Source organism: Tachyglossus aculeatus, chromosome 23, assembly GCF_015852505.1.
Source record: "Tachyglossus aculeatus isolate mTacAcu1 chromosome 23, mTacAcu1.pri, whole genome shotgun sequence".
NCBI classification, from domain to species: domain Eukaryota; kingdom Metazoa; phylum Chordata; class Mammalia; order Monotremata; family Tachyglossidae; genus Tachyglossus; species Tachyglossus aculeatus.
In genome coordinates this window covers 28891527-28915300 of record NC_052088.1, presented here as the reverse complement: position 1 = coordinate 28915300, position 23774 = coordinate 28891527, and the positions used below count along the sequence as shown (strand labels likewise).

The window sequence follows — 23774 nt, the reverse complement described above, 5'->3', positions numbered from 1 at the left end:
CGTTACATTGTTCTCTCCCAAGTGCTTAGTACAGTGCTCTGTATACAGTAAGCACTCAATAAATATGAATGATTGTTTGGTTATCACATAGGTTACTACTTCTAAGAGCTTGAATTGATTTCACATTTTTCCTCTTTGGCATTTCCTCCCATGACCAGTACATTCCCCGTGATTGGACACACTTTACAAGTGCTTTGCTTAAAACAAAAAATCCTAGCTTCAAGACCCCCTATACTGATTCCTCCCTCACCAGAAATGCCAGCCCACATGTTTCTCCCAAAGGGAACCTCACTAGTGACTCTCCTTGTCTCTAACTCCCTGCTCATCACTCATCACTCCCTGCTCACATTTCCACATCCCATCACTCCCTCTCCTTCAAAGCCCTTCTTAGGGGACAACTTTATTTTCTAATCCCACTGTCCTGGTCATGTCACTCTATTAGCGAACCTTAGCACTTACATATATTTCATATTTATTGAATTACCCTCCTGGTGCTTAAAACAGTGCTCTGCTTGCTGAATTATAATAACAATTGTGGTATTTGTTAAGAGCTTACCATGTGCCAAGCTCTTTACTAAGCACTGGGATGGACACCAGTTAATCGGGTGGGACACAGTCCCTGTCCCATATGTGACTCACAGTCTCAATCCCCATTTTACAGATGAGGTGACTGAGGTGCAGAGAAGTGAAGTGACTTGCCCAAGGTCATACAGCAGACATGTAGTAGAGCTAGGATTAGAACCCTTGACCTTCTGACTCCCACTACACCATGCTTCTTCTCAAGCACTGAATGAATACTATGATGATGATGATGATGATGATAATGATTATATTTAAGTGCTTACGATGTGTCAAGAACATGGGCTGAGTCCAACCTGACCAGCTTGTACCTGCCTCAGAACTTAGTACAGTACCTGGGACATAGGAAGCACTTAAATGTCTTCTAGACTGTGAGCCCACTGTTGGGTAGGGACCGTCTCTATATGTTGCCAACTTGCCAACCTAACCTGCCAGGGTATTCCAACTATGAACTGGGAAATTTCAGTTCACATCACACCACTCTAGCTTGGAAGACATAAACAACTGAGCCACTTACCTTAGGCTTCAATCGAATGCAAGCCCATTGTGGGCAGGGATTGCCTCTTTTTATTGCTGTATTGTACTTTCCAAGTGCTTAGTATAGTGCTCTGCACCCAGTAAGCACTCAATAAATACGATTGAATGAATGAATGAACAAATACCATCAAATAAATGAATGAATGGGCTCAGGAGTCAGGGAATCTGAGTTTTAACCCTAACTTCAGCCCTTGCCTGTTGTGTGACCTAGGGTAAATCACTTAATTTCTGTATGTCTCAGTTTCCTCATTGGCAAAATGGGGATTAAATACCTTTTGTCCCTCCCACTTAGACTCAGAGTCCTATACAGGACCGGAACCATGGCTGATGGGACCATCTTGGATCCACCCCAGCGTTTAGTACGATGCACGGCATACAGGACACTCTTAACAAACACCACAATTATTCTTAGCCGAAGAAGTTGAGGTGGTCCCCGCTAGGGCAACTGGGTGGCCCCTGGGGCCAGTGCCTGGAAAACACTAATGCCAACCTTCTTATGGCAACTCGATCACATCTATCTCACCACTGACCTCTCCCCCACATCCTGACTCTGGCCTGGAACGCCCTCCCTCTTTCTATCTGACTGACAATTCTCTCCTTGCCTTCAAAGCCTTACTGAAGGCCCATCTCCTCCAAGAGGCCTTCCCTGACTAAGCCCTCCTTTTCCCTTCTCCTACTCCCTTCTGTGTCACCCTGACTTGCTCCCTTTATTCATCCCGTCACCCTAATGTACATATCTGTAATTTTTTTAATTTACTTTAATGTCTGTCTCCCCCTCTAGACTGTAAGCTTGTTGTGGGCAGGGAATGTGTCTGTTATATTGTTATACTGTATTCTCCCAAACGCTTAGTACAGTGCTCTGCACACAGGAAGCGCTCAATAAATACTACTGAATGAACGAATACTACTGGGTAAAACAGGTCAGATCACTGGTCTACGTCCCCATCACCGGCACCATCCTGGCACCCTGAAATCACTCACCTTGTTTCTCCATTCTTAGCTCGGTAAGTACTTCTATAAAATCCATAAAAACCATCTGAAATATTGGCTTTGTAGTCAACAGAAAGGAAGTACTCCTTATTGGCCAACAACGGTGTGGCAGACACTAAGGCAACTTGTTCATGAAGTGGATATTCCCACACTTTTAAGTCCATTTGTGGTTTTCCATTATCTTCCCCAACAGTGGCCTTGGTGATTTCCAGATGTTTGCTATGGAGCACTACGGAACTGGTTTTGTGAATGACGGAGATGGTAATTTTCACTGTCCCCGTGAACACTAATGTTGTTAGATTTGGGTGAATGGAGAGGTCATAGTGGATCGGAAGAACCCAACTGGGCAGTCTCAATTTGTTCCAGGGAAATGTCTAGCCGTTCGTTGCTAAAGGGAAATCTGGGATTGCATTTCTTTCTCCACTGACCACATTTTTGCTCTCGTTGCAACTCAGAACATGTAAGAGCGTCAGGAGGATGGGTAAAGAGGAATCCAATATTGTAAACAACATTTTAATTAGATTAGGGGAATAGCTAATTCAATATTTCACTTGAACAAATCTGAGGGAAAAGCTGGAGAGTCTTTGGTCAATAAAATTGTAATAGAGAATTTCTTCAATGGTTTGGCCTGAAAGAGAAAGAAAGGTCAATAAATGCCATTCTACACGTGTCACATTTAAAAGAAAGGAGACTATTTAAAAATAAAGTGGATTTAAAATCCTCTAGATTTAACGAAGTTAGACCATAATAGAGATTTTTAAAGTTGCATTGTGAAGACTAATATGAAGGTCAATTTTGATTCTTAGGGAGTTTTTGTAAATACAAAATAAGTTAGATCTCTTAAATCCAAGGATTCCGAAGTACATATGTTTTACTGTACGACTCTTTTTCTGAAGGTCTCTAAAAGAGTTTACAGATGCTCTTTTCAAGGGTGAAATAAGGAAACTCATTGTGGGCAGGGAATGTGCCTGTTATATTGCTGTGTTGTACTGTCCCAAGCACAGTGCTCTACACACATTAAGTGCTCAAAAAATGCAACCAATTGACTGAAATTCAGACCAAAATGAACATCCGTTTTTACCAAGCTGGTATTTACTGATTTGCTCTCTCATGTTCCACAGTGAGGAAAAGTCACTTGTGAGCAAACAGGATTTGTAAACCACTGAAGTGATACTGATGTAGACCTGGTTCGTTTATAAAATGATAATAGTCCTAGCATTTATTGAGCACCTATTTGGTGGGGCACACTGTATTAGGAATTTGGGAAGCAGCTTGGCATAATGGATATTGGGTATTGGATATTGGGCCTGGGAGTCAAAAGGACTTGGGTTCAAGTCTTGGCTCTGTGTGGCCTTGGGCAAGTCACTTCACTTCTCTGTGCCTCAGTTACCTAATCTGTAAAATGGGGATTGAGACTGTGAGCCCCATGCGGGACAGGGACTGTGTCCAACTTGATTAGCTTGTATCCACCCCAGCACTAAGTACAGTGCCTGGCACATAGTAAGTGCTTAACAAATGCTATTATTATTGTTACTATTATTATTAAGTACAGAATAACAAAGTGACTTGTTCCCTGCACTCAAGGAGCTTCTGCTTGAAGGGAGGGATACCTTTTGGAAAACAAGCTTTTAAAACTCCCCTTCACCACTTCCTTTGCAACTTTCAATTATCCAGTTCCCAGCCCAGATGTGGCAGGACATTTCATACAGAGAGGCAGCCCAGTCTGGGGGTGGAGCACAGAGGATGCAAATCGAGACCCCGATTTTCACCCTGACTCTGCCAAAGGCCTGCTGTGTGAATTTTATTCTATTTATTTTATTTTATTAATATGTTTTGTTCTCTGTCTCCCCCTTCTAGACTGCGAGCCTGCTGTTGGGTAGGGACCGTCTCTATATGTTGCCAACTTGTACTTCCCAAGCACTTAGTACAGTGCTTTGCACACAGAAAACGCTCAATAAATACGATTGAATGAATGAATGAACCACCCCGGGTATCAAACTTCTTAGTAGATAGCGGCCTGGCCTGGGAATCTGAGGACTTAGGTTCTAATACTGATTCTGCCACTTGACTGCGATGTGACTCTGGGCTAGTCCCTCCTAAGCCTCAGTTTCCTCATCTGTAAAATGTGTTGTAGGGGGAGGAGGGGAGTTAAGAACTTGCTCCTTTTCATTCATTCATTCAATCGCATTTATTGAGCGCTTACTGTGTGCAGAGCACTGTGCTAAGCGCTTGGGAAGTACAAGTCGGCAGCACATAGAGACGCTTCCTACCCAACAACGGGCTCACAGTCTAGAAGGGAGAGACAGACAGCAAAACGAAACATGTAGACAGGTGTCAGAATTATCAGAACAAATAGAATTAAAGCTATATGCACATCATTAACAAAATAAATAGTAAATATGTACAGGTAAAATAAAATAAATGCTTCTCCTCCCTCTTAGATGGTGAGCCCCATGTGGGGCAGGGGATGTATCTGATCTGATTATCCTGTATTTTTCCCAGCATCTAAGTACCATTGTGTTGATGATGCTGTGGGCTCCTGGGCAGTGAGGAGGAGGCACATTATAGAAGGAACCAACCCTATCTGTCCCTCACACTTGGGCCTCTCCAGCCCCTCTGCGGTTTCATGGTGATTCGGGGCCCACCAATTCCCTTTCCCCTTTCTTCAGACTGGCACAAGGCTGAGCCTGCTGTGGGCATTAAGCAGCAGCTGGGTTCTGCTGTCAATCTGCCCACTAAAAACAAATATATGTATACCTACATATATACATACATCTCTCTCTCTGTGTCTCTCTCTCTCTCTCTCCCTCTCTCTCTCTCTCCTTCTCTCTCCCTCTCTCTCTCTTTCTACCATGGCCTAGTGGGTAGACCATGGGCCTGGAAGCAGAAGGACCGGGCTCTAACCCCAGCTCCGCTACTTGTTTACTGTGACCTTGGGCAAGTCCCTTTATTTAACTGTGCCTCAGTTACCGCATCTGTAAAATAGAGATTAAGATTGTGATCCCCATGTGGGACAGGGACTGTTTCCCACCTAATTTGTTTAAACGCACCCCAGTGCTTAGTACAGTGCCTGGGGGCCAACTTGTTGCCAACTTGTACTTCCCAAGCGCTTAGTACAGTGCTCTGAACACAGTAAGTGCTCAATAAATACGATTGAATGAAAATGGGGGATAGTAGGTCCTTAACAAATACCATAATCATTATTATACACACATACACAAAAACACAACACACATAGACTACACTTCACTCAAAGACTCAAGGTTAAAAATATGGCATGGCCTACTGGAGAAGGCAAATGGCAGTATGTCAAATGACTTTTTTTAAGGCATTTGTTAAGCACTTACTGTGTGCTAAGCACTGTGGTAGATACAAGGTATTCAGGTTGGACAAAGTCCCTGTCCCACATGGGGCTCACAGTCTTAATCCCCATTTTACAGATGAGGTAACTGAGGCACAGAGAAGTGAAGTGACTTGTCCAAAGTCACACACAGCAGTCAAGTGGTAGAGCGGGAATTAGAAACCCTGGTCCTTCCTCACTCCTACGGCTGTTCTCTATCCGCTAAACCAGGCTGGTTCTCTGATTTGAGTACTAATCTCAGCTCCACCACTTGTTTGTTTGTATTTGTTAAGCGCTTACTAGGTGATAGAGACTGTACTAAGTACTGGGGTGGATACAAACTAATCTGGTTGGAGACAGTCACACACAGCAGACAAGTGGCAGAACTGTGATTAGAACCCAGGTCCTTCTGACTCCCAGGACTATGCTCTAGCCATTTGTCTGCTATGTGACCTGGGGCAAGTCACTTATCTTCTCTAGAGAAGCGGCATGCATGGCCTAGTGGCAACAGCACGGGTTTGGGGTCAGAGGTCGTGGATTCTAATCCCAGCTCCGCCACTTATCAGCTGTGTGACTTTGGGCAAGTCACTTAACTTCTCTGGGCCTCAGTTACCTCATCTGTAAAATGGGGATCAAGTCTGTGAACCCCACGTGGGACAACCTGATTACCTTGTATCTACTCCAGCACTCAGAACAGTGCTTGGCACATAGTAAGCGCTTAACAAATACCTTCATTATTATTATTATTCTCTGTGCTTCATTCATTCATTCAATCGTATTTATTGAGCGCTTACTGTGTGCAGAGCACTGTATTAAGCGCTTGGGAAGTACAAGTTGGCAACATATAGAGATGGTCCCTACCCAACAATGGGCTCACAGTCTAGAAGGGGGAGACAGACAAGAAAACAAAACATGTGGACAGGTGACAAGTCATCAGAATAAATAGAAGTAAAGCTAGATGCACATCATTAACAAAATAGAATAGTAAATATGTACAAGTAAAATAGAGTAATAAATCTGTACAAACATATATACAGTTGCTGTGGGGAGAGGAAGGAGGTAGGGCTTTGGTTTCCTCTGAGTCCCATGCAGGACAGGGACTGTGTCTGACCTGATTATCTTGTATCAATCTCAGCGCTCAGTACATAGTAAATGCTTAACAAATACCACTGCTCCCATTACATTTATTCACCCTACAAACTGAAATTGAAGAGTGGGCTTCATTTTATACTATGCGAACCATTGCATTTAACATCTAAAAGAGACAGACATGGTTACTCCTAAGAATTCCTATATCAGTCACTACATTTTGTACATGTTTATGAACATTTACTCTCAGGAAGATGCTAAACTGAAGTCCTCACTCATTTTAAGAGAAGGATGGCCCAATTACAAAACATGACATTTTGTGTGGTGGTGTGTGGATTTTAAGAGTGCCACAGGAAAAAAAAAACACTTGGGAAACAGCATGGCCTAGTGGAAAGAGTGTGGACCTGGAGTCAGGGGACCTGAGTTGTAATCCAGATTCTTCCACTTAACTGCTGTGTGATCTTGGGCAGTCACTTCACTCCTCTGCAACTCCATTCCCTCACCTGCAATATTCTCCCTCCTACTTACTATGTGAGCCCCATGTGGGACCCAATTAACCTGTATCTACCCCAGCCCTTAGGACAGGGCTAGGCATATAGTAAATTATTAGATATTATTATAATTATTATTTGCAAGGCTCTCTGGGTTCCACGTGCTTTCTGACTTAACTAATGGCAGTTCTATCGCTGTTGGCCCCGGGAAAATTCCCAGGGAAAATCCCACAAGCTCCTTGGGACCATTTCAATAGCTGAGACACACTAATCCCCTCCCCTTCCAACCAGAAACACAAAACTTGCCCATTTCAACAGATCCCGAACAAAAAGAAATAAATCCACATTTGGAAAGACAGAAGAATGAAAAGTAGCAGACCCCTTAGCACATTACCGTTTCTCCTCTTCCTCATTTTTCAGAAGGGAGCTTTTACTTTTATTTTCAGTTCCCTAATTAGGCAGTCTCCGCCCCTACCTTCTGCGTTTGAAAGAAAACAAACTCTCCCTTGCTGGGAAAAGAGCCACCTCTTGTGGCCACAAATTACAGAACTTAAATCGTCCTTGCCAGTTTTGGACGGAATCACTCAACGGCATTTATTGAGGGGTTACTGTGTGCAGAACACTGTATTCAGCGCTTGGAAGAATACAATTCTATCAGCCTGGACTGTGGGTGACTTGTCTGAAACTCTATTCAAGAGGATTTATAAAAAATAATAATTGTGGTATTTGTTGAGGGCCAAATCCTGGGGTAGGTACAATAGGATAACAAGCACGGTCCTTGTCTTACATGGATCTCTGAAGTTGTGGGAGGGAGAGACACAGAGAAGTTAAGTGAGTTGCCCAAGGTCACACAGCAGGTAAGTTTCAGGGCCAGGACAGGATCGCATGTCTCTTGCTTCCCAGACCTGTGCCCGTTTCACTGCTTAGGGTCTGAGGCGCGAAGCTTTTGGTTACAAATTTTGTCACTAGACAAGCCTCGAAATCATACTGTTTTTATTTTGTTGTTGTTTTTAGTTCTTGGTTCTGTACTTGTCCATCTTTTATGTTTTTATTTTCTTATTGCTTTAATCTTTCCTTATGTGGCTGACGTCAGTTCCCTGTCCTCTATTACACTAAAATAAGGAGCCCCTGCAGAACCAAGGATCTGAGTAGTTCTCACCTGTGTATTTTTTCGCAATTGATCAATCAATCATATTTACTGAGTGCTTGCTGTGTGCAGAGCACTGTACTAAGTGCTTGGGAGAATGCAGTACAACAGAGTTCCCTGCCCACAACGAGCTTACCGTCTAGAGGGGAGACAGACATTAATAAAATAAATAAATTATGAATATGAGTATAAGTGCCTGTGAGGCTGGGGAGAATAGGGTGAATAAAGGAAGCAAAGCAGGGAGTGGGAGAAAATAAAATGACAGCTTAGTTAGGGAGGCCTCTTGGACTGGAGGCTTCTCAGGAGGAGTGCGGAAACATGGGCTGAATGTTTCTGAAGAAAAATAAGCTGGGCAATAGAGTGAAGTTCAGACTGGAGTGGGGAGAGACTGGAGGCAGGGAGGTCAGCAAGGAGATTGATACAGGACAAGAAAGAATGTGTTCCATCTAATGTGGTAGCAGTTTGGATGGAGAGGAAAGGGCAGATTTTAGTGGTTATGAAGGTTGAACTGACAGGATTTAGTAATGGACTGAATATGTGGGTTAAATGACAAAGAGGAGTCAAGGATAATGCCAAAGTTACAGGCTGATAAGACTGGAAAGTTGGTGGTGCTATCTACAGTGATGGGACAGTCAGGGGGCAGGCAGGGTTTGTGAGGAAGATAAGAAGTTCTGTTTTAGACGTGTTAAGTTTGAGTTGATGGCAGGACATCCAAGCAAAGATGTCTCGAAGGCAGGGGGAAATGCAAAACTGCAAGAGAGAGATCAGGACTAGAGATGTAGATTAGTACAGTGCTCTGCACACAGTAAGCGCTCAATACATATGATTGAATGAATGAATTTGGGAATCATCCATACAGAGGTGGTAGTTGAAGCCATGGGAGTGAATGAGTTCTCCAAGGGAGTAGGAGCAGATGGAGAATAGAAAGGGACCCAGAACTGAACCTTGAGAGACTCCCACAATTAGGGGGAGTGTCAGTGACAACGCAGTGTTAGTACAGTGCTTTGCACATGGCAGGCACTTAATACTATTACTACTACTGCGATTGAGGCAATGCTCATTCATTCAATCATATTTATTGAGCACTTACTGAGTGCAAAGCACTGTACTAAGCACTTGGGAAGTACAAGTTGGCAACATATAGAGACAGTCCCTACCCAACAATGGGCTCACAGTCTAGAAGGGGGAGACAGACAACAAAATGAAACATATTAACAAAATAAAATACATAGAATAGTAAATATGTACAAGTAAAATAGAGTAATAAATCTGTCACAATAATAACAATAACAAAACTTGGCTCATGTCACCACAGCACTGTCAGACACTGCTGATTGATGCTCTGAAGTGGAGCACACAGGAAATCAGAGAGCCAGACCAGCACCATCATGATCTATCAAAGCCCTCTCAGGTGATGTGCTTCAGCAGTGAGCAGTTGGAAACCAACTGCAGCCAGCAAACCTACCCGAAGCACACAATCAGAGTGAGTGGCAGAGGGGTTACCTTCTTGGAACAGGAGAAGCTGGACGGTCAGGAAGATCAAGGCTAAGCACTTAGTACAGTGCTCTGCACACAGTAAGTGCTCAATAAATACGATTGATGATGATCAAGGCCAATTTTTAGAATGGTAACCAGCCCTGCAGATGGCAAACTCCACCTTGTCATAAAGCAGTCTCTTTCCATCTCTGCAGAGTGGAGCCACCCACAATCGCAGAGAGCATCTTTTCATCAGTAGGGTCATCGGAAAAATGAAAGACATTTCAATGTTTCTGTTGTCGGTCCTGAGGTGATTCGGTTCTGTCAGAGCACACGTTGGAGAGAATGTGACGACAGAACCAGATAGGGTCCTTCTGGCAACACTTCCTCCTTGATCTCGTCTGCCTCACCGCTGATCCCTTGCCCACATAATAATAATAATAATGAAGTGTGGTATTTTTTAAGTGTTCACTATGTGATAGACACTATATGAAGCACTGGGGTGGATTCAAGCAAATTGGGTTGGACACAGTCCCTGTCCCATATGGGGCTCACAGTCTCAATCCCCGTTTTACAGATGATGTCACTGAGGCACACAAGTGAAGTGACTTACCCAAGTCCCCACAGCAGACATGTAGCGGAGCTGGGATTAGAACCCACGACCTTTTCATTCATTCATTCATTCAATCGTATTTATTGAGCACTTACTGTGTGCAGAGCACTGTAATAAGCGCTTGGGAAGTACAAGTTGGCAACATCTAGAGATGGTCTCTACCCAACACGGGGCTCAGTCTAGAAGGGGGAGACAGACAACAGTACAAAACATGTGGACAGGTGTCAGGTCATCAGAATAAATAGAAATAAAGCTAGTCGCACATCATTAACAAAATAAATAGAATAGTAAACATGTACAAGTAAAATAGAGTAATAAATCTGTATAAACATATATACGGGTGCTGTGGGGAGGGGAAGGAGGTAGGGCGGGGGATGGGGAGGAGGAGAGAAAAAAGGGGGCTCAGTCTGGGAAGGCCTTTTAACTCCAGGCCTGTGCTCTACCCACCAGTAGCGTTATTTATTGAGCATCCACTTGGTGTAATGCACTATACTGGTCACTGTGTCCAACCGGATCTACCCCAGAGCTTAAAAGGTGTCTGGCACCTATTAAGAGCTTAATGTATACCATAAAAAAGTCCCTGGAGGGAAATGGGATCAGCTACATTCCTCCTCGCACCTCCCCCTAGGACCTCAATCAATGCTCCTTGCATAGAACTTGCTCAGTACATGCTACCGAACACTGCTGTTGTCTAGAGACAAGCTCGGGGAACGTCCTCACTACCCATAGCCAAGTTCCAACTGTTAAATTCCTGCCTCGATTCCTGGCAAAGAGCTTGGGAATCTGCCCCAGCAGCTCCAGGCTGGCGGGAGGCAGCCAAATGGGAGACAGAACAATGCCCCGTACTAACTAAACTCCAATTACTGAACACTAAGGGGGTTGTAGGGAAAAGAAACGACTTGAAAGAGGCAGCTACTGAGACAGAAATCCCTAATCATCTGGGAGTCATTAAACAACGGGGGGGATGAAGGGGAGCCAGTGGCCCTCTCAGCTAGAGTTTGGATGTAATTACAGCTGGCTACTTAATAGCTTTCCTTTCTGCTTTAAGACTTTTCAGTGCCGTCCCGCTGCTACATGCAGGCAGAAGGGCCGCTGCCTCCCTGTAGGGATGGACCATCTCGAAACCATGAAAATTAGCCAGAACTCAGCTAAAGAAAGTGAGAAATGATGACACGCTCCTACCCGACGTCACCGTGGATGGGCACAGTGCCATTCTACTTTCAAAATAGGAAAACCTCGGCGGAAAAGCTGAGAGCTGAACATAGCCGAAGATGACTTTGGTTCAAACCCCGGCTCCGCCAATTGTCAGCTGTGTGACTTTGGGCAAGTCACTTCACTTCTCTGGGCCTCGGGTACCTCATCTGCAAAATGGGGATTAAGATTGTGAGCCCCACATGGGACAACCTGATCACCTTGTAGCCTCCCCAGCACTTAGAACAGTGCTTTGCACATAGTAAGCGCTTGACAAATACCAATATTATTATTATTATTATTATTATTATTATGACCTCCAGGAGCTAGGAAAGCCTAAATCTCACAAGTTCAGCACTTGTTTCTTGGATGGAATCCAAAGTGGGGAGTGACCGTGAGCTGGACTGAACTAGAGAAGTACAATTCGGGATGAGCTACTGATTTTAGTCTCGACTAGCTCAGGGATTTCCCCGCTTCCCTGGTGTCTTTTACCATTGGAAAGGGGATGGCCGTCTTCACGCAAAGGTTTGGGGAAGATTGTAACACCAGAAGGAAGAAGCAAAAGAGGTGCTACGCACTGTGGGTAACGGAAGAATGCAGGATGCGGAAAGGGTCCTCAGTCACCGCTTCCCCTCACCGGGCAAACCGACACTCACTCTAAATATCTCGCCAAGCGGTAGAATCGACTTTGATATGCAAATTCATGAGATGTGTCATTTTTTTTAACCTTTTACCTCTCAACTCCCGCATCTCTCAGCATTTCTGCTCCACAAAATTCTCAATCAGTTGTATATATTGAGCACTTACCGTGTGCAGAGCACTGTACTAAGTGCATTTCTAGACTGTGAGTCCGCTGTTGGGTAGGGCCCGTCTCTATATGTTGCCAACTTGTACTTCCCAAGCGCTTAGTACAGTGCTCCGCACACAGTAAGCGCTCAATAAATACGATTGGATGGGAGAGTACGATGGTGCTTTGTACTGATCTGTTCAGCAGATAGCCACTACTATTAGTAGTATTAGCAAATAGTATTGAGTGGTTACTGTGTGCAGAGCAGTGTACCAAGCACTGGGAAAGAATGCACAGGTGAGAATTAGGCATGGTCCCTGACCCTTGAGGGCTCACAATCTAAAAATAAGAAGGAAGTACTTAGTACTGCTCTGCACACAATAAGTGCTCAATAAATACAACTGCATGAATTAAGCAAATGAGGGGAGGATGAGAGGACTTCTGGATTTTGTGTTCCTTGAGGGTAGGAAATGTGTCTACCAACTCTGTTGCACATTCCCAAGTGCTCAGTACAGTGTGCAGAGGCACACTGATTGATCGATACTGACAATACCAGTGATTGATTAATGACTGACACAATCCACCACCAGACTCTTGCTCCCAGAACGCCCTGGGTTCCGTGAGCTGTGAGGATCTAAGCGGCTGCAGCCCATTCTTATTTTCTGGTACTTGTTTTGTGCTTACTATGTGAACGGCACTCTTCTAAGCGCTGGGGTAGAGACAGGTTAATCAGGTTGGACACAGTCACATGGGGTTCACACTCTGATCCTGAAATTCTACCCCCTAGCCAATTCATCTCTGTCTGTATGGTCTTAGTGTTTTGTTTCATCTCTCATATGTCGGTTGTCAATCAAACTACAGTATGTGGGCAGGGACTGTGTCGGTTTATTGTTGTGATGTACTTTCCCAAGGGCTTAGTATAGTGTTCTGCACACAGTAAAACGCTCAATAAATATGAGCGTAAAAATAAAAAAAATAGTAAAAATAGCGCTTGGGAGAGTACAACAGAGTGGTTGACGCTTTCCCTGCCCACAACGAGCTCACAGTCTTGAGGTACCTTCTCTCTCGTTATTTTTAGTTTGAGAGCCCACCGAGGGTCAGGGATCATGTCCATGTTTCACCTGTGCATTCTTTCCTAGCGCTTAGTACAGTGTTCTGCATGCAGTAACAACTTAATACGACTCTTAGTACCACTATAGTAGTGGCTGTATCGGTACAGAAGTGCCGTCGGGGCGGTTGTCAGTATTTTGTGTTGCAAAAATGCTGATGGATGTGGGAGTTGAGAACAACTGTCCTTCAAACATCTGCACAAAATATATTTAATCCTGCCTAGATTGCAAACTCGCTCTTTGCAATCGCTGTTTCCTTAGCAACAGTGGGAACAATAATGTGAGCTTTGAAAACTCGGAAATATACTTGGGATTTAAATGCTCTGGGCATGTCACTCCCCTCCTCAAAAATCCCCAGTGGTTGCCTATCAACCTTCACATGAAGCTAAAACTCCTCACTATTGGCTTCAAAGCTCTCCATCACCTCACCCCCTCCTACCTCACCTCCCTTCTCTCCTTCTCCGCTCCTCTGCCACTAACCTCCTCACTGGGCCTCATTCTCGCCTGTCCCGCCGTCGACCCCCCGGCCCACGTCCTTCCCCTGGCCTGGATCGCCTTCTCTCCGCACATCCACCAAACAAGCTCTCTTCCTCCCTTCAAAGCCCTACTGAGAGCTCACCTCCTCCAAGAGGCCTTCCCAGACTGAGACCCCTTTTCCTGTGCTCCTCCTCCCCTCCCCATCGCCTCTACTCCCTCCCTCTGCTCTACTCCCTTCGTCCCAAAAGCAGCTTGTGTATATTTGTACATATTTATTACTCTATTTTATTAATGATGTGTATATATCTATAATTCTATTTATCTATTTTGATGATATTGGTCTACTTGTTTTGTTGTCTCTCTCCCCCTTCTAGACTGTGAGCCCATTGTTGGGTAGGGATTGTCTCTATCTGTTGCCGAATTGTACTTTCCAAGGGCTTAGTCCAGTGCTCCACACACAGTAAGTGCTCAATAAGTACGATTGAATGAACGAATGAATGAAAAACCCTATTTGGTAAACGGTAATTTGCTGTAGCATTGCTAATATCGAAAGCACTGCAGATGAACAGTGAATGACTCTGAGAAGCAGTGAGAAGCAGCGTGGCTCAGTGGAAAGAGCCCGGGCTTTGGAGTCAGAGGTCATGGGTTCAAATCCCAGCTCCGCCAATTGTCAGCTGTGTGACCTTGGGTAAGTCACTTTACTTCTCTGGGCCTCAGTTACCACATCTGTAAAATGGGGATTAAGACTGTGAGCCCCCTGTGGGACAACCTAATCACCTTGTAACCTCCCCAGCGCTTAGAACAGTGCTTTGCACATAGTAAGCGCTTAATAAATGCCATTATTATTATTAATGACTGTAGAAAAGCTTGCCCTGGCAATGGGACAGGGCTGGGAAAGACAGCAGCAGTTCAACGGGCCTGGAACCACTGGCACCAGGATTGCGGCCCTAAGATCTGACTCATCATCATCATCATCATAATAACAATAGCATTTACTAAGCGCTTACTATGTGCAATGCACTGCTCTAAGCGCTGGGGAGGTTACAAGGCGATCCGGTTGTCCCACGGGGGGCTCACAGTCTTAATTTCCATTTTACAGATGAGGTAACTGAGGAGCAGAGAAGTGAAGTGACTTGCCCAAAGTCACACGGCTGACAAGTGGTGGGGCCGGGATTTGAGCCCACGACCTCTGACTCCAAAGCCCGGGCTCTTTCCACTGAGCCATGCGACTTTAAAAGGGAGGCCGGCTGGCTTAGCGGACTTGGCCGTTGGCTTCTTCTTCTGGGCTGGTGGCCCACTGGGCTCATGACCCCGATCCTGCATGAGCCTGGTCTGCCTCCCACCCCTGCCCCAGAAAACGACCAGCCAAAGGACCAGGACCGGAGGGCGGAGGGTTTGGTGGTTGCCCAGGATCCTGGGGCTCTTGGGGTTCCTTGGCCTTCAGCCACTCTGGTAGACAGACAGACAGACAGACAGACAGACAGACAGACGGGGTTTGGTGGTTGCCCAGTATCCTGGGACTCTTGGGGTTCCTTGGCCTTCAGCCACTCCGGTAGACAGACAGACAGACAGACAGACTGGGTTTGGGGTTGCCGCCCACCCTTGGCTCTGCTCCCACACTGCCCTCCCCCCTCCCAGCTCTGTTGCTCCCCTTTCCCCAATCCCTCCACTTCTTTCCCCACCCCCCTTCCAGCTCCCCTCCCCGCTCCCACTTTTTCACTCCTCTCAACCCCCAACCTTACTTGCCCCCCAGCTCTCCTCCCCCCACACCCTCTATTTCTCTCCCCCCACCCCCAGCTCTCCTTCCCTCTCTCCCACCCCCCATTTTCCTCCTCCCAGCTCTCCTCCCCCCCACCCCTCTATTTCCCTCTCCCCAGGCCCCAGCTCTCCTCCCTCCTCTCCCACCCCTCTATTTCTGTCTCCCCACGCCCCAGCTCTCCTCCCCCCACGCCCCCATTTCCCTCCCCCCACCCGCAGCTCTCCTCCCCCTCTCCCACCCCCCCATTTTCCTCTCCACCCTAGTTCTCCTTCCCCCACCCCCCCCATTTCCCTCCCCCCAGCTCTCCCCCCCCCCCGTTTCCCTCCCCCCGGCAGCTCTCCTCCCCCCGGGCGGCTCCTCTTTCGCTTTCGGTTTATCGGCTTGGCTTGGCTTGGCCCGGCCCGCCCGGGGGGTGTTGGTGCCCGGAGGCCGCACGGACGGCCGGACAGAGACAGCGGGCCGGACGGACAGGTACCGGGCGAAGCCCCCCGCCCCCATCGCCGGACGGACCCCGGCCCAGGGCCGCACGAGCCTTAGTAGGTGGGAGCGGGATGGTTTGAGCGCCCCCCGCTCCCCCCCAGCTTCCTCCCCGCTCCCCCCAGCTTCCTGACTATGGCCCCGACGGCTGCAAAAACGGAGCCAGGGACCGGGAGCGGGAGCCCCCCGACCCCTCCTTCTCCTCCTCCTCCTCCCCCTCCTCCAGCCCCGTGCCGGCGCGGCCCGGTGACCCCGTCCCCCTCCCCCAGCCCCCCGGGGGCCCCCACCGGGACCCCCAGCAGCCCGGGGACCCCCGCCATGACCCCCCACTGGGACCTAAAGCAGCCCGGGAAACCCCTCCATGATCCCCACCGTGACCCAAAGGAGCCCAGAGACCCTCGCCGTGATCCCCATTGGGACCCAAAGCAGCCCGGGGATCCCTCCATACCCCCCCGTGACCCCCAGCAGCCTGGGGACCCCCGCCATGACCCCCACCGTGACCCAGAGCAGCCCAGGGACCCCCTCCACGACCCCCACTGTGATCCAGAGCAGCCTGGGGACCCCCTCCATGACCCCCACCGTGACCCAGAGCAGCCCAGAGACCCCCGCCATGACCCCCACCGTGACCCAGAGTAGCCCAGAGACCCCCTCCATGACCCTCACTGTGACCCAGAGCAGCCTGGGGACCCCCTCCATGAACCCCCACTGTGACCCAGAGCAGCCCAGAGACACCCGCCATGACCCCCACCATGACCCAAAGCAGCCCAGAGACCCTCTCCATGACCCCCACTGTGACCCAGAGCAGCCCAGAGACCCTCTCCATGACCCCCACTGTGACCCAGAGCAGCCTGGGGACCCCCTCCATGACCCCCACTGTGACCCAGGGCAGCCTGGGGACCCCCTCCATGACCCCCACTGTGACCCAGAGCAGCGCAGAGACCCCTGCCATGACCCCCACTGTGACCCAGAGCAGCCCAGAGACCCCTGCCATGACCCGCACTGTGACCCAAAGCAGCCTGGGGACCCCTGCCATGACTCCCCCCTGACCCAGAGCAGCCCAGAGACCCCTGCCATGACCCGCACTGTGACCCAAAGCAGCCTGGGGACCCCTGCCATGACTCCCCCCTGACCCAGAGCAGCCCAGAGACCCCCGCCGTGACCCCCACCATGACCCAGAGCAGCCCAGGGACCCCCTCCGTGACCCAGAGTAGCCCAGTCATGAGCTAGTGGCCCCTGTTACATGCAAGAGCAGCCCAGGAACCCCCTGCAAAGACAAAAAAGTGTGTCCTGGAGACCCCCCACCCATGAGCAAGAGCAGCCCCCGGAACCCCCCACTTGGTTTCCCCAGGGCAGGGGCCGGGGCAGGGGCAGTCCTAGTCCTGGCAGGAGTGAACAGGTCAAAGGCCCCCACCCCTTAGAATCAATTAATCAATCAATCGTATTTATTGAGCGCTTACTGTGTGCAGAGCACTGTACTAAGCGCTTGGGAAGTACAAGTTGGCAACATATAGAGACGGTCCCTACCCAGCAGTGGGCTCACAGTCCAGAAGGGGGAGGAGAGTACATCAACACGGCTGGGAAGGAGGAGAGGATGACCTCGCCCTTCCACACACATCTTCCCACGTTGGCTGTGTCCTTAATATTAATAATAAGAATTAATAACAGTAATAATATTTGTTAAGCACTTACTATGTGCCAGGCACTGAACTAAGGTCTAGGGTAGATACAACCAAATTGCATTGGACACAGTCCCTGTCCCACTTGGGGCTCAGTTTCATTCCCCATTTTACAGATGAGGGAACTGAGGCACAGAGAAGTAAAGTGACTTGCCCACGGTCACACAGCACACATGTGGCAGAGCTAGGATTAGAACTCATGACCTGACTCTCAGGCTCAGATTCCATCTGCTACAGCATGCTACTTCTTTTCAGGGACTTCCAAATGAGGACCTATGTCCCATCCACCTACTAGTTCTGGGGTAATAGTAAAGCTGTAATAATAATTATGGTACTTATTAAGCACTTACTATGTGCCAAGCACTGTTCTAAGCACTGGGGTAGGTACAAGTTAAGCAGGTTGGATACAGGCCTTGTCCTACATGGGGCTCGCATTCATAATCCCGGCTCCACCACTTGTCAGCTGTGGGGCTTTGGGTAAGTCACTTCACTTAGAGAAGCAGCGTGGCTCAGTGGAAAGAGCCTGGGCTTTGGAGTCAGAGGTCATGGGTTCAAATCCTGGCTCCGCCACTTGTCAGCTGTGTGAATTTGGGCAAGTCACTTAACTTCTCTGGCCCTCAGTTACCTCATCTGTAAAATGGGGATTAAGACTGTGAGCCCCCCGTTGGACAACCTGATTGCCTTGTAACTTCCCCAGCATTTAGAACAGTGCCTTGCACATACTAAGTGCTTAATAAATGCCATTATTACTATTAATTATTATTCTCTGGGCCTCAATTACCTCATCTGTAAAATGGGGATTAAGACTGTGAGCCCCAAGTGGGACAACCTGATCACCTTTTATCCTCCTCAGTGCTTAGAACAGTGCTTGGCAGATAGTAAACACCTAACAAATGGCACCATTATTATTATTATAATCCCCATTTTACAGATGACATAACCAAAATGGCCATTCTGAAATAGGCTGGAGAATTGTTACTATTCTCTAGAGTGTGAGCTCCCTGGAGGTAGGGAAAATGTCTACCGACTCTGCTGGATTGTACTCTCCCAAGCACTTAGTACAGTATGCAGAGGCACACAGTCAGCCCTCAATAAATACCACTGATTGACTAGTGACAGACACAACCAGCCGCCTTTTGACTGCTGCTCCCACCATGCTCACAGCTTGCTGTGGGCCATGAGGATCTACCAGCGTGGCTCAGTGGAAAAGAGCCCGGGCTTTGGAGTCAGAGGTCATGGGTTCAAATTCCGGCTCCACCACTTGTCAGCTGTGTGACTTTGGGCAAGTCACTTAACTTCTCAGTGCCTCAGTTCCCTCATCTATAAAATTGGGATGAAGACTGTGAGCCCCACGTGGGACAACCTGATCACCTTGTAGTCCCCCCCCCCCCAGCGCTTAGAACAGTGCTTGGCACATAGTAAGCGCTTAATAAATGCCATTATTATTATTATTATTATTATGGCTGCAGCACAGTACTTGGCACATAATAAGCGCTAGGGTAAATACAAGTTAATCAGGTTGGACAAGTTCCTGTCCCACATGGGGTTCTCACTCATCTCCATTTTTACGGTTGAAGTAACTGAAGCCCAGAGCCCAAAGTCACACAGCGGACATGTGGCAGAGCTAGGATTAGAACCCAGCTCTTAATAATAATGATAATAATAATAACGGTATTTGTTAAGTGCTTACTATGTGCCAAGCACAGTTCTAAGCGCTGGGGTAGACACAGGGTAATCAGGTTGTCCCACATGGGGCTCACACTTTTAATCCCCATTTTACAGATGAGGTAACTGAGGCACAGAGAAGTTAAGTGACTTGCCCAAGGTCACACAGCAGACACGTGGCAAAGGCGGGATTTGAACCTATGTCCTCTGACTCCCAAGCCCGTGCTCTTTCCACTAAGCCATGCTGCTTCTCTATATCAACTATATACTAGGCACCATTCTAAGCACTGGGGAAGATACAAGATAATAATAATAATGATGGTATTTGTTAAGCGCTTACTATGTGCAAAGCACTGTTCTAAGTGCTGGGGGGTACAAGGTGATCAGGTTGTCCCACGGGGGGCTCACAGTCTTAATCCCCATTTTACAGTTGAGGGAACTGAGGCACAGAGTAGTTAAGTGACTTGCCCAAAGTCACACAGCTGACAATTGGTGGAGCTGGGATTTGAACCCCTGACCTCTGACTCCAAAGCCCGTGCTCTTTCCACAGAGCCCTGCTGCTTCTCTATAATTGGGTTGGACACAGTTCCTGTCCCAACCTGGGCTCTCACTCCATTTAACAGATGTGGGAACTGAGGCTCAGAGAAGTTGAGTGACTTGCCCAAGGTTGCACAACAGACAAGTGGCAGAACTGGGATTAGAACCCATGACCTTCTGGTGCCCAGGCGCTATCCACTGGGCCATTAGCGCTTAGTATAGAGCAGTCATCCAATGAATACCATTGACTGAGGTCTAACTGTCAAGGTTTGGGCCTGTTTCTGTACTCAGCCTTCCTCAAACTAATGAACTGGGATCCCTCTGTGCTACCCACCCCTCTCAACCCAACTTCTGGAGGGGCTCCACTTTCTCCGAGAATTTAGCAGTGTTTTTCCGGTTTCTCTGCAGGCATCCCAGCTGGTCATGGAGAGGCGCTGAAAGTGGGCACCCATTGCTTCCTCATTTTCCACTGTTAGAGTAATCACAGTTATTTTCTAGGGAAAAGGTCCTTCGCTTAGGGGTTCAGTTCCAAGCCCAGAGTGGCTATCTGTCAATAAGGCTGTTCTGGAGGAATCCTCCACCAGGCCAGGAATCAATCAAGCAATGAGTGGTATTGATTGAGTGCTTGCTGACTGCACAATGCTGTGCTAGGCATTTGGGAGAGTACAGTACAACAAAGGTGGTAGCTATGTTCCCGGTTCCCTGCCCACCGGGGACTTACAGCCAGAGGGAACTTGTAGTCAGGTCAGTTGCTCAGTCAGTTGTATTTATTGAAGTCTTATAGTGAGCAGAGCACAGTACTAAGTGCTTGGGAGAGTACAATATTAACCGTAAAACAGACACATTCCCTACCCACAATGAACTCGTGCTGCTGCAGAGCTTCTGTTTACAGCATTTTAGTGATTTGAAAGTCAAATGTGTAGACGAAGCCATTGTCACACACCACCACTCCTTTGAGAGCCTACTGGCTTCAGTCACTTTTCTGGAGCAGAAAGCTTTTAAGCAACCTACCGCGGCTCTGAACTTGGGGGTTTTGAATTTCACATTCCCCCAAATCTCCAGAAATCCTTAAATAATCTCAAATGACCATTCAAAAAATAAACTGTCTGGACTGATGTAAGAATAAAGAAAACTACTCAGCATGCCTCATTCTGAAGCCCATGACTAAGCAATCTGGTTCATTAGCGAGCTGCGAGCTCAGTTTTTCAGATGTAGGCAAAGAGAAGTAACATCAGATTCAACAGGTAACATCAGGTGTGCAGATGATCAATTAGACTGTCCGATGTGCATTGTATATAGCTTTCAGTAGTTGCACCTGGAATTAGAGTCATATTTGACTCTACTGAAAGGGAAAATGAAGGTGAAAAGTACATTTTAAGGTACAAGTTTGTGGTTTTTGAACAAGCTGTATTGGTGAAAGACTGCCAGGGAAATTATTCTTCTAGACTGTGAGCCTGTTGTGGGTGGGGATTGTTTCTATTTGGTGCTGCATTGTACTTCCCATGCACTTAGTACAGTGCTTTGCACAGAATATGTGCTCAATAAATACAATTGAATGAATTTATTCATTTACTAGCATTTCTCATCTTATATCTACCCTAGTACTACATACAGTGCTTGGCATATAGTGTTTCACAAGTACCATAATTAGTATTACTGCCCATTGTGTGGAGGTATGTATAGCTATCCATTCATTCATATATATGTAAACATCCCCTAGACTGCAAGTTCACTGTGGGCAGAGAATGAGTCTGTTTATTGTTATTTTGTATTCATTCATTCAATTGTATTAGCGCTTACTGTGTGCAGAGCACTGTACTAAGCACTTGGAAAGTTCAGTTTGGCAACAGACAATTTCTACCCAATAACAGGCTCACAGTCTAGAAAGGGGAGACAGACACCAAAACAAAATGAGTAGACAGGCATCAATAGTGTCAAAATAAATACATAGAATTATATATATATATATCCATCATTAATAAAATCAATAGAATAATAAATATGTACAAATATACACAAGTGCTGTGGGGTGGGGAAGGGGGTAGAGTAGAGGGAGGGAGTTGGGGTGATGGGGAGGAGAGGAGGAGCAGAGGAAAAGGGGGCTCAGTCTGGGAAGGCCTTCTGGAGGAGATGAGCTCTCAGTAGGGCTTGTACTCTCCCAAGCATTTAGTACATTGCTTTGCACACTGTATGTGCTCAATAAATACAAATTAATGAGTGAATGAATGCTAAGTGCTGTTGGCATTGAAAGAGCAATATCTGGAACAACTTTATTGCATAGACATTTATATTAAGGCTAAAGAGTACAGGGTAAATAGGGCCTGTTAATCCATTAGTAAAGATAGTGTGCACAGAGGCATTCGTAATCTCTCACCTGGTTGCACTGTCTATCCCATTATTCCCAGCAGCTGATGAGGGGAGGTGCCTGAATTGGTTTAGAGGGTCTAGTCCACGTCTGGGGGACAGAATAATTCTGTTCACCCACAAGAGAAATAACAGCAGCCCTCGCTTTCTCTTCATCTGCTTTATACAGGGTAAATAGGGCCTGTTAATCCATTTGTAAAGATAGTGTGCACAGAGGCATTCATAATCTCTCACTTGGTTGCACTGTCTATCCCATTATTCCCAGCAGCTGAGGGGAGGTGCCTGAATTGGTTTAGAGGGTCTAGTCCACGTCTGGGGGACAGAATAATTCTGTTCACCCACAAGAGAAATAACAGCAGCCCTCGCTTTCTCTTCATCTGCTTTATACAGGGTAAATAGGGCCTGTTAATCCATTTGTAAAGATAGTGTGCACAGAGGCATTCATAATCTCTCACGTGGTTGCACTGTCTATCCCATTATTCCCAGCAGCTGATGAGGGGAGGTGCCTGAATTGGTTTAGAGGGTCTAGTCCACGTCTGGGGGACAGAATAATTCTGTTCACCCACAAGAGAAATAACAGCAGCCCTCGCTTTCTCTTCATCTGCTTTATACAGGGTAAATAGGGCCTGTTAATCCATTTGTAAAGATAGTGTGCACAGAGGCATTCATAATCTCTCACGTGGTTGCACTGTCTATCCCATTATTCCCAGCAGCTGATGAGGGGAGGTGCCTGAATTGGTTTAGAGGGTCTAGTCCACGTCTGGGGGACAGAATAATTCTGTTCACCCACAAGAGAAATAACAGCAGCCCTTGCTTTCTCTTCATCTGCTTTATACACACCTTTTGAGTGTGGCACTTGCAACCCAAGCACTTAGTACAGTGCTCTGCACCTAGTAAGTGCTCAGTAAGTACTATTGATGCTGCCCAACCGATTGTAGGCTGTATTAATTTTGGGATTTAAAATCTCTTTGCTTATTTAAGACTTTATTCTTTATTTTTATATCCATTTATTCAGTTTAAATCTATGTATTATACCTTTACCTTAACAGACGTCTAGCAATATTTGCTCAATTGCATTTATTGAGCACTTACTGTGTGCAAAGCACAGGATGAGGGAAGTCTGCTCAGTCCCATGGCTGAATTGGGTGGTGGAAGTGATTAGAATGGGGAAGGGGAAAGGAGAAAAACAAAGTACGTGGAGATTTGGACAATTTGGGAGGCAGCAAGTGTGCAAATGGGCTTGCAGAGCCTTCCTGCTCTACCTTGAAAATTCCCATTTCAGCTCTAGCAACCTTTTCAGAATCAGGGGTATTGGGGTGGGACCCAGACTGAGACTAGAACACTTCAACCAACTCCCACCCATTTGAAAATCCAGGTCCCAGACCCGCTGTGAGTTGTGTTTTCACCTCTTCCCTTAGCAATCATTTCAGCTCCCCGCTAAGCTCCTAGACAATTTTCCTTCTTCCAGGA

General features: G+C 47.0%; 2 protein-coding genes across 3 annotated transcripts in view; one reads left to right on the top strand and one right to left on the bottom strand.

Moving 5' to 3' along the window:
• LOC119944795 (endoplasmic reticulum aminopeptidase 2-like) overlaps positions 1–7500 on the bottom strand; it is a 39702-nt gene extending 32202 nt beyond the window's left edge. Inside the window, exons 1-2 of the mRNA XM_038765942.1 lie at positions 7421–7500; positions 2098–2734 (exon numbers count right to left, since the gene is read on the bottom strand). Coding sequence (XP_038621870.1) covers positions 2098–2270 — 173 coding nt within the window. The 5' untranslated portion in view covers positions 2271–2734; positions 7421–7500. The remainder of the gene's footprint in view (positions 1–2097; positions 2735–7420) is intronic.
• An 8510-nt stretch (positions 7501–16010) lies between these two features.
• The window catches only part of ERAP1 (endoplasmic reticulum aminopeptidase 1), a 40592-nt gene continuing 32828 nt past the window's right edge, over positions 16011–23774 (top strand). Inside the window, exon 1 of one of the 2 annotated variants that reach the window (XM_038765953.1) lies at positions 16011–16056. The gene's annotated coding sequence lies outside the window, so the exon portion shown is untranslated. Of the gene's footprint in view, positions 16057–16078; positions 16122–23774 lie in introns of those variants that run through there. The other variant, XM_038765954.1, reaches the window with a different exon arrangement.